At 55.6% G+C, this 13,087-nt stretch overlaps 5 protein-coding genes across 5 annotated transcripts; 2 read left to right on the plus strand and 3 right to left on the minus strand.

Moving 5' to 3' along the window:
* Positions 1-7: 7 nt before the first annotated feature.
* Positions 8-1,330, minus strand: P170DRAFT_438616 (40S ribosomal protein eS26). Its single transcript, XM_024849641.1, has 4 exons — positions 1,294-1,330; positions 972-1,099; positions 624-726; positions 8-530 (listed from the first exon to the last, which is right to left on the minus strand). Exons 1-4 carry the CDS (start codon positions 1,314-1,316, stop codon positions 425-427), a joined length of 360 nt encoding a protein of 119 aa, XP_024702216.1. The 5' UTR covers positions 1,317-1,330; the 3' UTR covers positions 8-424.
* Positions 1,331-2,509: 1,179 nt separating this feature from the next.
* P170DRAFT_227231 (CBS and PB1 domain protein) lies at positions 2,510-4,541 on the plus strand. Its single transcript, XM_024842884.1, has 3 exons — positions 2,510-3,411; positions 3,471-3,565; positions 3,627-4,541. The coding sequence occupies exons 1-3, from the start codon at positions 2,700-2,702 to the stop codon at positions 4,434-4,436; spliced, it is 1,617 nt and encodes a 538-aa protein (XP_024702217.1). The 5' UTR covers positions 2,510-2,699; the 3' UTR covers positions 4,437-4,541.
* A 393-nt stretch (positions 4,542-4,934) lies between these two features.
* Positions 4,935-9,098, plus strand: P170DRAFT_412302 (nuclear import receptor PSE1). Its single transcript, XM_024846928.1, has 5 exons — positions 4,935-5,439; positions 5,562-5,784; positions 5,873-6,480; positions 6,543-8,608; positions 8,674-9,098. Exons 1-5 carry the CDS (start codon positions 5,257-5,259, stop codon positions 8,879-8,881), a joined length of 3,288 nt encoding a protein of 1,095 aa, XP_024702218.1. The 5' UTR covers positions 4,935-5,256; the 3' UTR covers positions 8,882-9,098.
* Positions 9,099-9,158: 60 nt separating this feature from the next.
* On the minus strand, positions 9,159-10,681 carry P170DRAFT_511584 (iron-containing alcohol dehydrogenase). Its single transcript, XM_024854903.1, has 3 exons — positions 10,291-10,681; positions 9,700-10,212; positions 9,159-9,593 (listed from the first exon to the last, which is right to left on the minus strand). The coding sequence occupies exons 1-3, from the start codon at positions 10,630-10,632 to the stop codon at positions 9,219-9,221; spliced, it is 1,230 nt and encodes a 409-aa protein (XP_024702219.1). The 5' UTR covers positions 10,633-10,681; the 3' UTR covers positions 9,159-9,218.
* A 195-nt stretch (positions 10,682-10,876) lies between these two features.
* P170DRAFT_438618 (uncharacterized protein) lies at positions 10,877-13,017 on the minus strand. The gene is made up of 8 exons (XM_024849642.1): positions 12,667-13,017; positions 12,510-12,591; positions 12,408-12,432; positions 12,066-12,344; positions 11,846-12,012; positions 11,573-11,786; positions 11,324-11,509; positions 10,877-11,263 (listed from the first exon to the last, which is right to left on the minus strand). The coding sequence occupies exons 1-8, from the start codon at positions 12,884-12,886 to the stop codon at positions 11,105-11,107; spliced, it is 1,332 nt and encodes a 443-aa protein (XP_024702220.1). The 5' UTR covers positions 12,887-13,017; the 3' UTR covers positions 10,877-11,104.
* Positions 13,018-13,087: the final 70 nt, after the last annotated feature.

Below are 13,087 nucleotides of genomic sequence, written 5' to 3' on the forward strand. Positions count from 1 at the left end.
ATTGTGTCCATAATCTTGTCATTTTCTTTTTCAGTCGTCAACTCGGCGAGGAAGTCCTCTTGTCGCCAAAGTTATCCATCATGGTACATACACAAAAGGCCTCAGGATAGGCAAATGGCAGAAGAGGGAAACCAGTCCGCCGGGACAGAGTCCTCCCAGACCGCCCCGAGTTTTCCACGGGGGAATACTCATTACCTTGCTCATAGTGGACAAGCGATGCTTAAAATGTCTTTGTTTGGTTTTAATATCGTCTCCTGCCCACGGACGACCCGTCATGCAAGCCTTCGACCCCGAAACTGAAACCCATTCATTCCATTTGAACCACGTAAGAAAGTTTGTTCAAGTTTAAAAAAAGAAACGAAAAGAAGCAACACAGAAGCCTTTTAAAAAATCATTCCATTTTTCTTCTCTGTTTTAACCTTCCTTACAAAGCCTTGTTGGCCTGAGGGGGAGCCAGCTTCTTGCCGTCCTTGTTGTACCTGATACGGGGAGGAGGGGCACGGTTGCGGCGGCCTTCCCGGGAACGGACACTGGAAAAATAACCGTCAGCTTCTAGTTGCCTTGCTTAACCTTCTCAGAGGTATCATGGAGGGGTTGCAGGAAGACGGAGGGGCGATGCGTACCGAACAATCTTGCCGTGGATAGCGCAGGAGACGCAGTACTGCAGCTTCAGGTACATCTTGGGGACGGCGTAGTCAGTGAAGACGGAGGCGTCGGAGATATCACCTGCAGTAAAGGAAAGAATCCGAAAGTCAGCCCCATTTTCTCTGGAATTCGCAATCCCCCGAATTGTCCACGCGGCGCGGCTGTGAATTCCAACAAATTCGTCTCGTCGTATGTTTCTTGTTGCTCATTTGCTCATCACATCTCTCCATGGTTTATTGGATTCCAACTCTTTTCTTTTGTTCGGAACGACAGCGCGCGCGATGGACGGTGGGATTCAAGTTGCGGGTAGAAAGGCTCGAACGTACGGATGGCAGCGGACTCAACCATGTTGCGGATGGTGAATCTCTTGATGGCCTTGTCCTTGGGGACGCAGCGAGCGCAGTTGGAGCAGCGCACGGGCTTGACGTGGCCGCGGCCGTTCTTGTTACGACCGCTGTAGAGAAGAAAGACACCGGTTAGTTTTTCAGTTCCCAGAAAGAAGAATATCGCAGGCGTCTCAATTCCGGTGCCATCTCTAGATCGGCTTCTTCCGTGCGGTTCGAATGACACAACATTGTCCCGATGGCGTAGTCGACAAAAGGTAGACACGGACGGACGGCATGAGATAGGGAAGGGATCGGTCCTTACTTGTTCGCCCTCTTCTTGACCATCTTGACGGATTTCTCTGGAACGACAGGTCAGAGAATGTACAGTCGGGGAGAAAGGGGAAGGCGCGTACTTGGCTTGTCGGGGTTGGTTGTCGGGAGGCAGGAGACTCTCGTGATAGAGTTGTGTCGGGTTTCAAGGTTGTGTGCGGCTAAGCGAGCCCTGAGGGTCACGGGATGTCTGGCTGCCTTGATGCCGTGGTGCCGTGGTGCCTTGATGCCTTACGGAGTATCCGTGTTTGCCTTACTGCCTGACCACCCCGACAATGTATGGCCTGAGGCGCTCAGCCCCATGTGATCGGGGCATTACGGTACGCCCAGAGCCGATACCGACCGTAGGTTCCTGCCCGACCCAACTAGGTACCCAGTACTTCTGCGACTAGTACTCCGTGGTAGTACCGGTAGTACCTGGACCTTACGGGTACCGTGTTTACTTTACGGTGGCCCCATCGCGATTCTCGTGACCACCAGCCAATAGTTCGCGGCCGACCCCCTGTCTGTCTTCTGATGCCTTTTGGACCTTCATCCGATTTCTTCGATCGTTCGACCTTGCGTTGACTCGCATTGGGTTTCATTGCAATTCTACTCTTCTCTCGCCTCGCTCTGCAGCCGTCATCCCTTCCTTCTCCCCTCGTTTTTCCCGATCCTCCCCCCCTCCTCCCTTCATTTCCTCACCGGATTCCTCCACCCCCCCCTCCCATTCTCCAGTTCGGTGACATGTCGGCGACAGGTACTTATAGGGGAACAACCAGCCACAAGACTGTCGGTCGAGGCAGGCTGCCCGACTTCGAGAACGGTCCGCAATCCCACATCCCTCGTCCTCGCCCGGACAGTTCTTCAACAATTCAGACACCGCATACCCCCTCCAGCGATATTGGGAGTTCCACCATGAGTGCCGCCAGTAGCCGACAGCGACAGAACCAGTCGAAGCGCGATGAGGTATGCCATCTATCCTGTTCCCCCTGCCCAACCTCGGGTGCCTTCGTTTACCGCCAGTTCGTTCGTTGAAGTTTTTCCCGCTCGCATTTTTGGATTTTCACTTTGTCATTTTGATTCTTTTCCCCTCTAAAAGAAAAAAGAGAGAAAATCAAAGTTTTGTTTTCAATTCAATTCGATTTCCTGTTCACTTTCGTGATCCCCTTCTGTTGTTCATTCCTCCATGACAAGCAGCCATGTGATTCAAAGCTATGAAACCACCTGGGTCAACTCTAATGCATTGGAAACCAGGCGATCCGTCGAAAGTTGGAGGCCGACCTCAACAAAAAGAGGCATAATCCCGCCCGTGCCAATCGGTCTCGAAAGGCCCCTCCCGGTACCGTGCTTGCCTTGAAACCGAGCCAGGCCCTTCAGATCAAGCCGAACACCACTATCGCCGAAGCCGCTCAGTTGATGGCTGCCAAGCGGGAGGACTGCGTGCTGGTTACCGACGATGATGATCGAATCTCCGGTATCTTCACCGCGAAGGATCTCGCTTTCCGCGTGGTGGGCACCGGACAAAAGGCGCGAGAAATCACGGTCGCCGAGATTATGACGAAGAACCCGTTGTGCGCCCGGACGGACACCAGTGCTACGGATGCCCTCGACCTGATGGTCAGGAAGGGATTCAGACATTTGCCGGTTATGGACGAGAACCAGGATATTTCGGGTGTCCTCGACATCACCAAGTGCTTCTACGATGCGATGGAGAAATTGGAGCGCGCCTACAGCTCGTCCCGGAAACTCTACGATGCTCTGGAAGGTGTACAGACGGAACTCGGCTCGAGTCAGCCCCAGCAGATCATTCAGTACGTTGAAGCGTTGCGTTCGAAGATGTCCGGACCTACTCTTGAGACGGTCCTGGACGGCATGCCCCCGACCACGGTCTCAGTCCGTACGACTGTGAAGGATGCTGCGGCCCTGATGAAAGAGCACCACACCACCGCCCTGCTGGTGCAAGATCAAGGATCAATCACTGGTATCTTCACTAGTAAAGATATCGTCCTCCGTGTCATTGCTCCCGGCATGGACCCGGCCACCTGCAGCGTCGTTCGGGTGATGACGCCGCACCCTGATTTTGCTCCCAGCGACATGAGCATCCAAGCTGCGCTTCGCAAGATGCATGGTCCGTATTCCGCAACCCGGTGATGGATTTGATAGTGATGACTAATCGGATTTATTTAGATGGCCACTACCTGAACCTGCCAGTTATGAACGAGGGTGGAGAAATCGTGGGAATGGTGGATGTGTTGAAGCTTACCTATGCTACCTTAGAACAGGTTAGTACACCAAGAAAGAACCGGACGTCGCCATAGGCTTCGCTAACACCTGCAATTCTAGATCAACTCGATGGGAACCCATGATGACGAAGGTCCCGCATGGAACAAGTTTTGGTTGTCTATGGACCACGAGTCGGACTCGATGGTCTCGGGCAGCCAGCAACAAACCCATAATCGGTCAGTGCTGAGTCCTGAGTCTCCGAAAGTTAGTTATGACGCCCGAGACAGCGTGCTCCCGAACGAGTCGGCCTCCCACCACGGGGATGAGCACTCGGAGTTTATCGAACATCATCATTCGGAGCTTGCGCCGTTCCCCTTCAAGTTCAAGGCACCCAGCGGTCGTGTCCACCGGGTCAACGTTCTCCAGGCAGCTGGCGTTGCTGATCTGGTCGCTCAAGTCTCGGCTAAACTGGGCCACGAGGTAGAGGCGGTCGGAGGTGCGGCCATCTGCGAAGACGGAAAGTTGAGCAACACAGGCTACGCTTTGAGCTACATGGATAACGAGGGCGACACCGTTTCGATCACCACCGATCAAGATCTTGCCGATGCCGTGACCCTTGCGCGACAATCGCGTCGGGACAAAGTTGATCTCTTCGTCCACGATCCTACACAACCCCCAATTCCCGCTACTGTGGAGCCGCAGCCTACGCCGGCCAAGCCTGTGGAAGAGAAGATCACTCCTATCTCCGAAGAGCCGTCGGTTGAGGAGCCCATTGAGCCGAAGCAGCGGTCTCAGAGCTTCCAGTCGCAGCACCAGGAGGAGCAGTTTATCGCCGGCGTTCCCAACGACCTGCTCCTACCCGGCGCGATTGTGACGTTGGCCGCAGTCATTGCGGGTGTGTTTGTGCTCAGTCGAGCCACTGCACGGTAATTGAAGGATATATACCCTCCGACAGGAGTCCAGGGTCCGAGGATGGCGGAAGACAGGGAACCTTGTATTTTTTTTTCTCTCTTCTTTTTTCGTTCGTGTCGATTGACTCTCTCGATCCCTTCAGCATTTTCTTCTCTACTTTTGATCTTCTCTGTACCCCTCGTAGCGTTTTCTTCATTCAATTTCCCTTCGGACCAGTGCGTCTTGGCCTAATATATACATGTTAAAGACCCGGGGTTTAGAATACCTTGTTGTATGCGTACTAGCAGGAATATACACAACCGATCCTTTCTATTGTTCACCGGCGTTGCTCTCTTTGGAAATCCATGTAGCTTCCCTGAAGTTCACTTGCGGTAGTGCCTGGGTGCCTGCCTGGGTGCCTGAGTGCCTTGTGGCCTGACTGCCTGACTGGCGGGCGCGGCCCAAAGCGGACTAGTGCGGCGGTGCCTCGAATGGCTGGAATTTTTTGGTTGGACTTTTGGACTTCATCCCACATCCTTTATTCCCTCTCCCCCTCCCCCTTCCTCCCAGCACCGCTACTCCGGCTGGGATGCTGTGCCTGCATTAATCCCCTGCCTCGAATTGAGTTCTCGTCTTTGAATCCCTCCGACCTCCTCGACTGCCGAGGGCCGTCTTATCGTCTATTTCCCTCTCGATCACCCCCACCAAAACAATAGTATCCCAAAAATTTCCCATTTAACGCCCTACCCCACTTACCACCTCGGACTCAGCGCCGAACCCCCGTGTCTTCTATCTCGTTTCACCACCGGGATCTTTTGACCGTCGACCCCATCCGCATCGTCAGGACCTCATCGGCGCTATGTCTTTGCTACCTCCCGAAGTTCACTCGGCGCTCTCGCAGCTGCTGCGCGCGTTGACCACCGCCGATAACACGATCCGTGCTCAGGCCGAAGAACAGTTGAACAATGATTGGATTTTAGCCCGTCCGGACGTGCTCTTGATGGGCCTGGTGGAACAGATTCAGGGCGCAGAGGATATCGCTGTAAGTACCCCGGTTTTTGGCTCGAAATCCCGAGCAGGAATGTCCGCCTATCCTCCGCATTCATGCCGGGGGGCCAGCTTGGGGGTGCAGTCTCTTACTCATCATGTTACTCGGCTCTGTAGACCCGGGCATTCGCCGCAGTATTGTTCAGAAGAATTGCGACCAAGACGCGAAAAGACCCCGTCACAAATGAGGCCCGGGAACTCTTCTCGACTCTTACCACAGACCAGCGCTTGGTCATTCGACAGAAATTGGTGACATGCCTGACCACCGAGTCGGCAACGGACGTGCGAAAGAAGATCGGAGATGCCGTGGCAGAAATTGCGAGACAGTACACCGACAATGGTATGCTCAACATCGACCGTCATCCTTTTATGTCCTTGAATTTCCAGCCCGGAAGTTCTTTTCCGAACTTGATGAGTGACTCTTCTAGGTGACCAATGGCCCGAGCTTCTTGGTGTTCTCTTCCAGGCAAGTCAGTCGCCCGATGCAGGCCTGCGCGAGGCCTCCTTCCGCATCTTCTCGACCACCCCCGGTATCATTGAGAAGCCCCACGAGGATGCCGTTGTGGGCGTGTTCAGCAAGGGTTTCAAGGACGACCTTGTCACCGTCCGCATTGCCGCCATGGAGGCCTTCGCTTCCTTCTTCCGCTCCATCTCCAAGAGGTCCCAGCCCAAGTTCCACTCCCTCATGCCCGAGCTGCTCAACATCCTGCCGCCGCTGAAGGAGTCGTCTGAGAGCGAAGAACTTTCGTCGGCTTTCCTGGCTCTGATTGAGCTGACCGAGATCTCGCCTAAGATGTTCAAGGGCATGTTCAACAACCTGGTCAAGTTCAGTATCAGCGTCGTTGCCGACAAAGACCTTAGCGACCAGGTCCGACAGAATGCGCTGGAGCTGATGGCCACCTTTGCCGACTACGCCCCGGGCATGTGCAAGAAGGACCCCGAGTTCGCCCGAGATATGGTGACGCAGTGTCTGAGCTTGATGACCGATATTGGAGTCGACGATGACGATGCTTCCGAATGGAACTCTTCGGAGGATGTATGTGATGTCCCCGCAACCGACTTGTGTTATTTTTATTGCTGGAGGCTGACCTTCAAAAGCTTGACCTGGAAGAGAGTGATCTCAACCATGTCGCTGGTGAACAGTGCATGGACCGTCTCGCCAACAAACTTGGTGGCCAGGCTGTGCTTCCCCCTACCTTCTCCTGGATCCCTCAGATGATGTCGTCCTCCGCCTGGCGTGATCGGCACGCCGCTCTCATGGCCATCTCCGCCATCTCGGAAGGCTGCCGCGATCTGATGATCGGCGAACTTGACCAGGTGCTGGGCCTTGTCGTTCCCGCTTTGCAGGATCCCCACCCTCGCGTCCGCTATGCGGGCTGCAACGCGCTGGGTCAGATGAGCACTGATTTCGCCGGCACTATGCAGGAGAAATACCATGCGATTGTGCTGAACAACATCATCCCTGTGCTGAACAGCGTGGAACCCCGCGTCCAGGCACACGCCGCCGCGGCTCTGGTCAACTTCTGCGAGGAGGCTGAGAGACGGGTTCTCGAACCGTACCTCGCCGAATTGCTGCGGCATCTCCTTCAGCTCCTGCGCAGCGAGCACCGCTACGTGCAGGAGCAGGCTCTCTCCACGATCGCCACGATCGCGGACTCCGCCGAGAATGCATTCGACCAGTACTACGCCACGCTGATGCCCTTGCTCTTCAACGTGCTCAAGGAAGAGCAGTCGAAGGAGTACCGTTTGTTGCGTGCCAAGGCCATGGAGTGTGCGACTCTGATCGCGCTCGCTGTGGGCAAGGAGAAGATGGGCCAGGACGCTCTGAACCTGGTGCAGCTGTTGGGCAACATTCAGCAGAACATTGTGGACGCGGACGACCCGCAATCGCAATACCTGCTCCACTGCTGGGGCCGCATGTGCCGGGTCTTGGGCCAGGACTTTGTTCCTTACCTTCCCGGCGTCATGCCCCCTCTTCTGTCGGTCGCGGCCGCCAAGGCGGACATTCAGCTGCTTGACGATGAGGACCAAATCGACCAGGTGGAGCAAGATGAGGGCTGGGAGCTGGTGCCTTTGAAGGGCAAGGTCATCGGTATCAAGACTAGCGCGCTTGAAGACAAAAACACCGCCATCGAGTTGATCACCATCTACGCCCAGATCCTAGAGGCCGCCTTTGAGCCCTACGTCTTGGAGACGATGGAGAAGATCGCCGTGCCCGGCTTGGCCTTCTTCTTCCATGACCCTGTGCGGGTGTCGTCGGCGAAGCTGATCCCTCAGCTTCTGAACGCCTACCGCAAGGCCTATGGCGAGTCATCGCCCGGTTTCGCGCAGATGTGGAACAAGGTGGCCGAGAAGATCATCGAGGTGCTCACCGCCGAGCCCGCGGTCGACACGTTGGCCGAGATGTACCAGTGCTTCTACGAGTCCGTGGAGGTTGTTGGTAAGAACTGCCTCACGCAGCAACACGTGCAAGCGTTCATCGCGTCGAGCAAGTCGACGTTAGAAGACTACCAGGTGCGGGTGAAGGCGCGGTTGGAGGAGCGGGCCGATGCCGACGACGGCGACGAGGAGAACCTGGACTACGAATACGCCGTCGAAGATGACCAGAACCTGCTCAGCGACATGAACAAGGCCTTCCACACCATCTTCAAAAACCAGGGCACGTCATTCTTGCCCGCCTGGGAAACCCTCATGCCGTTCTACGACACTTTCATCACGAGTCAAGACCCCACGCAACGCCAGTGGGCCCTGTGCATCATGGACGATGTGCTGGAATTCTGTGGCCCCGAGTCGTGGAAGTACAAGGACCACATCATGCAGCCGCTGGCCGCTGGATTGCAGGACCAGAACGCGGCCAACCGACAGGCCGCTGCGTACGGAGTGGGAGTTGCTGCACAGAAGGGTGGCGAGGCCTGGAGTGATTTCGTGGCCGCCAGTATCCCCAGCCTGTTGCAGGTGACCCAGATCAACCAGGCGCGATCGGAGGAGCATGTTTATGCCACGGAGAATGCCGCCGCCAGTATCGCAAAGATCCTGCACTTCAACAGCAGCAAGGTGCAGAACGCCAATGAGATTGTGGCCAACTGGATCACCACTCTGCCCATCACGTTTGATGAGGAGGCTGCTCCTTACGCCTATTCCTTCTTGGCTCAACTGATTGACCAGTAAGTTTTTCCCCCCTGTTCAGCCCTATTCTACCGGCCTTCGTTTAACTCTTTCATTTCAACAGGCAACACCCGGTAGTGATGTCGAATGCCGACAAGGTGTTCGGGTATATCGTGCAGGCCCTGGAAAACGAGACTCTGCAGGGACAGACAGCCGGACGAGTGGCCACCTCGGCCAAGCAGCTGGTCGCCAGCACGGGGTTGAATCCCGACCAGATCCTGGCGGGTGTGAACCCGGACAACCAGGCGGCGGTGCGAAGTTATTTCCAGTAGAGGCGGCGCAGCAACGACGGAGGAAATTGGTCTCTTAACAAAGGCGTGATATGGAACGAGTGGGTGCCGGCTCTATTTGTTTACGTGAACTATGGTTGTTTTTTATTTCCTATTTGATTTCCCCCCATGAATCTCTAACGTGTGCCCCCGTTGGTCGGTGAGTGTGCACTGCGTAGACCAGATTCTTTTGTTCCCTTTTTTTTTTTTTTTTTTTTTTGTTCGCATTTCTTTCGGCTCTTCAGGGAGAATATATATAAAATATATATTCATTTCAAATACCTCATTATCTGCATGCACTGCTGCTCTGGATATCATCATTACTATCCCCCTCCTTTGATTATGCCACCACCAAGTTCAAGATGTCCAGCACCTGCTCCTTTTCCTTCAGTGGGACTGGGTTCGTCTGACACCAGCGATCATGCAGACTGTTGGCTGCCAGCGCATCCAGCTGATCCGGTCCGACTCCCACGGCCTTCAACGAGCGCGGCATCCCCAGCTCGCGGATCACTACATCCAACACGTCGGCCAAATCGGCCCGCTGGCCATCGACACCGTGGTTCTTCAGGGATTCTGCCACCGTCGGATCGTCGACCAGGAAGCGCCGTAAGCGGTCTTGCCGCTCATTGTTGGCATTGTGGGTGGCGTTGTACTTGCACACGGCTGGCAAGAGGATACAGCTTGTTTCGCCGTGAGCGACGCCCAGGGGACCGAGCTTCAGACCGATTAGCATGAATTGCAACATAGACCGAACCGTGTCCCCATCCTCACAAGGACGAGAGAGAGAGAGAGAGAGAGAGAGAGAAGGAGGGAGTATTCACCTGATGTCCAATCCCATGACTTGCGCCCAACTGCACCGCCTTGCCACTCGTACAAGCCGCCATAGCATCGACCGAACCCAACTGGGCCATCAACCGCGCCTCCAGATCCTGGGGGTCATGTTTGCAGCGCAACAGCGAGGGGACCAGCAGGCCCAGGGCATGGAGGGCCAGGGCGTCAGTCTTCTCGTTGGTCGAGGACGACACGGCCACGTAGGTCTCGACGCAGTGGTCGACGGCGCGCACGCCGCTGCTCAGCCAGATGCGCTCCGGCGTGGTGACGGTCAGCTGCGGGTCCAGGACGACCAGCTCGGGGCCCTTTAGCGGCGACTGGAACGAGTGCTTCCGCCGCGAGGCGTCGTCCGTGGCGCCGGCGAAGTTCGAGTACTCGCCGGCCGACAGCGACGTCGGCACGGAGACGATGGGGATCCGGGGCGCGTGGATATCGGCGCGCTGGTCGGGGCCCTCGGAGAGCGTGGAGAGGTCGGACGTGGTGGAGACGGAATTCGCCAGGGCCTGTGGTTTTTAAGACAATTCAGTCTTTTCCCAGTAGATCTGATGGACGAGAGAAAGCGAGAGGGAGAGAACGCATACCAGAGCAATGACCTTGGCCCCGTCGGTCAAACTGCCGCCGCCCACGGTGACCAGCAGATCGGCGTCGACGCGGCGCACGTCGTGCACGATCTCCAGTACCTCGGACCACAGCGTGTGGCTCTGCATGCCGACTCGGACGCCGACGAGGGTGTTCTGGCCCAGGGCCTGGCGCAGGCGATCGAGCACGTCGGTGCTGCGGGCCAGCGACCCCGAGCAAATCACGTAGACGCGCGCCGCATGGAAGGTTTCGCGCACGTGATGAGCCACCGCGGCGGGGAAGGGAATCCCGTACGAGAGGAGCGGCCGAGCGCGGTCGGCGAAGGCGGCGCGAACGGTTTCCATTTCTTTCTTTCTTTTTTTTTTTTTTGTGATGAGATGTCGGAGATGGGGGTTGGAAAGGAGGGAATGCGGACAAGATATACTGGGATGTCCAAGTGGGAGCGAAGAATGAAATCATCGGCGTCTTTCCATGTGGGGAGGTGGGGCCGGTGGAGCGGAGCGGAGAGGAGTGGAATGTCTTGTCTTCTCCCACTATCGATAGTCATACACATCCATGTAGTCAACATACATATAGTCAACAGCCCAGGTGGGATCACAAATTCATTCCATTCTTATCACTCGACTCCTAAAACGCCCTCGGTGGGTAATTCCATCCCGATTTCTCAATCCTGCAAATGAGCCTCCGTCTTTCTTGAATCCCTATATCCCAGGCACATCGGCCACATGTAGATCCCCCGGTCATTAAATACATAATTCAAAGAAACAAAAATATCCAAAAGATAACAAGGATTTCGGCCATATCTTGAAAAACATCCTACGAGCCGCCCTCGTCCTCATCCACCACGGCCGCCCGCAGCTCCCACACAATGTCGTAGCATTCCGCGAGCAAGGCGTTGACACTCCCCTGTCCCTCGGGGATGTCACTGCCGACGTAGAATTTCCCGTCGATTCGCATGTTATCGATCGAGTTGAGCTGCCACATGTTAGCGACCAACGTAGTGGACATTCCTGGGGAGCCGTCACGGGGACCCACCTTCATGCTGTATGGGTACAGCTCGCGCGAGTTCGACACACCACCGGACTCCTTGACCTCGAGCAGACATCGTCGCAAGGTTTGTAACTGGTTGTAAACGGGAAGGAGTGCCTCCGACACGGGCTCCGACGAGATCAGCAGCGCATAGATGTATCCGTAGCTCCGACGGATCAGGTACAGCAGTGTCTATAGGAGTTAGTCAGTTCTCAAGTGATATGTATTAGGATCCCGCGGATAAATGATGCCTACCCGCTGTGCATGGATATCTGCCGGCTGTCCGACCGCGTCCACGAAGTTGCCGTTAGTACGTGCCTCGTCGATCCGATCGAGCTTGCGCTGGTAACCGAAGAGATCGGTCTCCCGCAGCGACCACGCCTGGGTCACCGACAACCGGTCCAGCTGGTTGCGAATATCCAGCAGACGCTCATACTGCTCCTGGAAGCGTTCGTCAATTTTTCCCTCCCTAAGTAGCGTTAGTCATGGTATGGTCCAATGCAGTCTTCGGAATACGTCATTCCCCACCGTTCGAGAACGATTTCCGTCCATCGCCAACAGCGCTCCATCAAGGCCTTCAATCCGTCCTGACCGGTAAGTAGAGATCCATCGGCACCCACGAAATTGCCGTCTTTCATCGTGCTCTCGATCTTCTTCAACTGGTTCCGAAGTCCGTTGACTTCCGTCGCGGAGAACTGTAATCCCGTCAACTGCCTTGATCCAACGACTAACCAGGGACAAGGCATACCTTGGACCGAGTATTGACAGCGGAGGTGGACCGCAGGATGGACACGAGGGTCTCGTGGGTCGGCGCCAACTCAGGGCTTAAGGCAGCCAGACCGCTTTGCAGTTTATTTAATAGCCGTCGGCATTTCTCCAGACGGCTCTCCAGGAGGGTCAGCAGCGCCGGTGAATATGCGTCGCGACAACGTTCAATGGTCTCGTTCATGTTGGCCAGTGTCTTGGTGATAGAGTCAAGGTCCTTCGAGCTGTAGAAACCGGCCTCTTCGAGATGATCAAGCAGTCGCTACGGAGAAAAGATATTAGAGCCATGAAAAAGCACATATGAGCGGACCAGGGTCAGTCATACCTGCACAGTCGTCGCAAGAGAGTAACTGCATTTCCATCGGCGCAATATTAGCCTCGGGCTGAAGGGAAAGATGCCGCGGGGGTCCGGAGACAGTCCACCTACACTGCGGGAGCTTCGTTGTTGCGCCCCACCGTCAGGAACAGCAGGGAGATCAATTGGAAACAGTCGTCCAGAACGTAGTCCACTGTAGGATTGGAATAAGAAAGGTCGCAATCAGCCCCATATTCCCGAACAAGATTCAGCCCGGTTCAATACTAACGTCGGTTATGTGACAGCCGGCGGTCTCCTTCCTTGCGCACGGCATTGAGCTTCTCCACTTCCCCAATGACTTCCTCGTATAAGGGAAGTACGTCGCGAGATTTGATATATGACGATTTGTCCTGTTTGATCAATAGGAGGGCATCGCGAGTGTGCAGCAACCGGTCGAGAATCGGCTGTTCCTGCGGATCCAGCGGAGCGGGGACGGCGGGGGAATCCATGACGCCGGAGGGGAGAGGGGGAGGATGGGAGGGGAAGGCGGAAATCAGATAGGTCGAAACCGGGAATGGGGCGGTATGTCAGGATGATTGATACGGTAGATGCGCCGAGGGGAGGTATGGCTAGAGGCGAGCAGCAAGCGAGAAAGAGAGAAAGAGAAAGATAGAGCGACGGACGGACGATCAGGCGATGATGGCATCGAG

The sequence above is a fragment of the Aspergillus steynii genome (genome assembly GCF_002849105.1).
Source record: "Aspergillus steynii IBT 23096 chromosome Unknown P170scaffold_6, whole genome shotgun sequence".
NCBI lineage: Eukaryota > Fungi > Ascomycota > Eurotiomycetes > Eurotiales > Aspergillaceae > Aspergillus > Aspergillus steynii.

Coding starts and splice junctions, on each gene's coding strand:
- P170DRAFT_438616 (XM_024849641.1), bottom strand. CDS start 1,316: ATGGTCAAGAAGAGGGCGAACAA. Junction 1,100..1,293: donor GTCAAGAAGAGGGCGAACAA/GTAAGGACCGAT, acceptor TCTTCTCTACAG/CGGTCGTAACAAGAACGGCC. Junction 727..971: donor GGTTGAGTCCGCTGCCATCC/GTACGTTCGAGC, acceptor CCTTTACTGCAG/GTGATATCTCCGACGCCTCC.
- P170DRAFT_227231 (XM_024842884.1), top strand. CDS start 2,700: ATGGCTGCCAAGCGGGAGGACTGCGTGCTGGTTACCGACGATGATGAT. Junction 3,412..3,470: donor TGCGCTTCGCAAGATGCATG/GTCCGTATTCCG, acceptor GGATTTATTTAG/ATGGCCACTACCTGAACCTG. Junction 3,566..3,626: donor CCTATGCTACCTTAGAACAG/GTTAGTACACCA, acceptor CTGCAATTCTAG/ATCAACTCGATGGGAACCCA.
- P170DRAFT_412302 (XM_024846928.1), top strand. CDS start 5,257: ATGTCTTTGCTACCTCCCGAAGTTCACTCGGCGCTCTCGCAGCTGCTG. Junction 5,440..5,561: donor AGGGCGCAGAGGATATCGCT/GTAAGTACCCCG, acceptor TCGGCTCTGTAG/ACCCGGGCATTCGCCGCAGT. Junction 5,785..5,872: donor GAGACAGTACACCGACAATG/GTATGCTCAACA, acceptor TGACTCTTCTAG/GTGACCAATGGCCCGAGCTT.
- P170DRAFT_511584 (XM_024854903.1), bottom strand. CDS start 10,632: ATGGAAACCGTTCGCGCCGCCTTCGCCGACCGCGCTCGGCCGCTCCTC. Junction 10,213..10,290: donor GGGCCAAGGTCATTGCTCTG/GTATGCGTTCTC, acceptor TAAAAACCACAG/GCCCTGGCGAATTCCGTCTC. Junction 9,594..9,699: donor GTCATGGGATTGGACATCAG/GTGAATACTCCC, acceptor ATCGGTCTGAAG/CTCGGTCCCCTGGGCGTCGC.
- P170DRAFT_438618 (XM_024849642.1), bottom strand. CDS start 12,886: ATGGATTCCCCCGCCGTCCCCGCTCCGCTGGATCCGCAGGAACAGCCG. Junction 12,345..12,407: donor CTCTTGCGACGACTGTGCAG/GTATGACTGACC, acceptor TTTTCTCCGTAG/CGACTGCTTGATCATCTCGA. Junction 11,510..11,572: donor CAGATATCCATGCACAGCGG/GTAGGCATCATT, acceptor TAACTCCTATAG/ACACTGCTGTACCTGATCCG.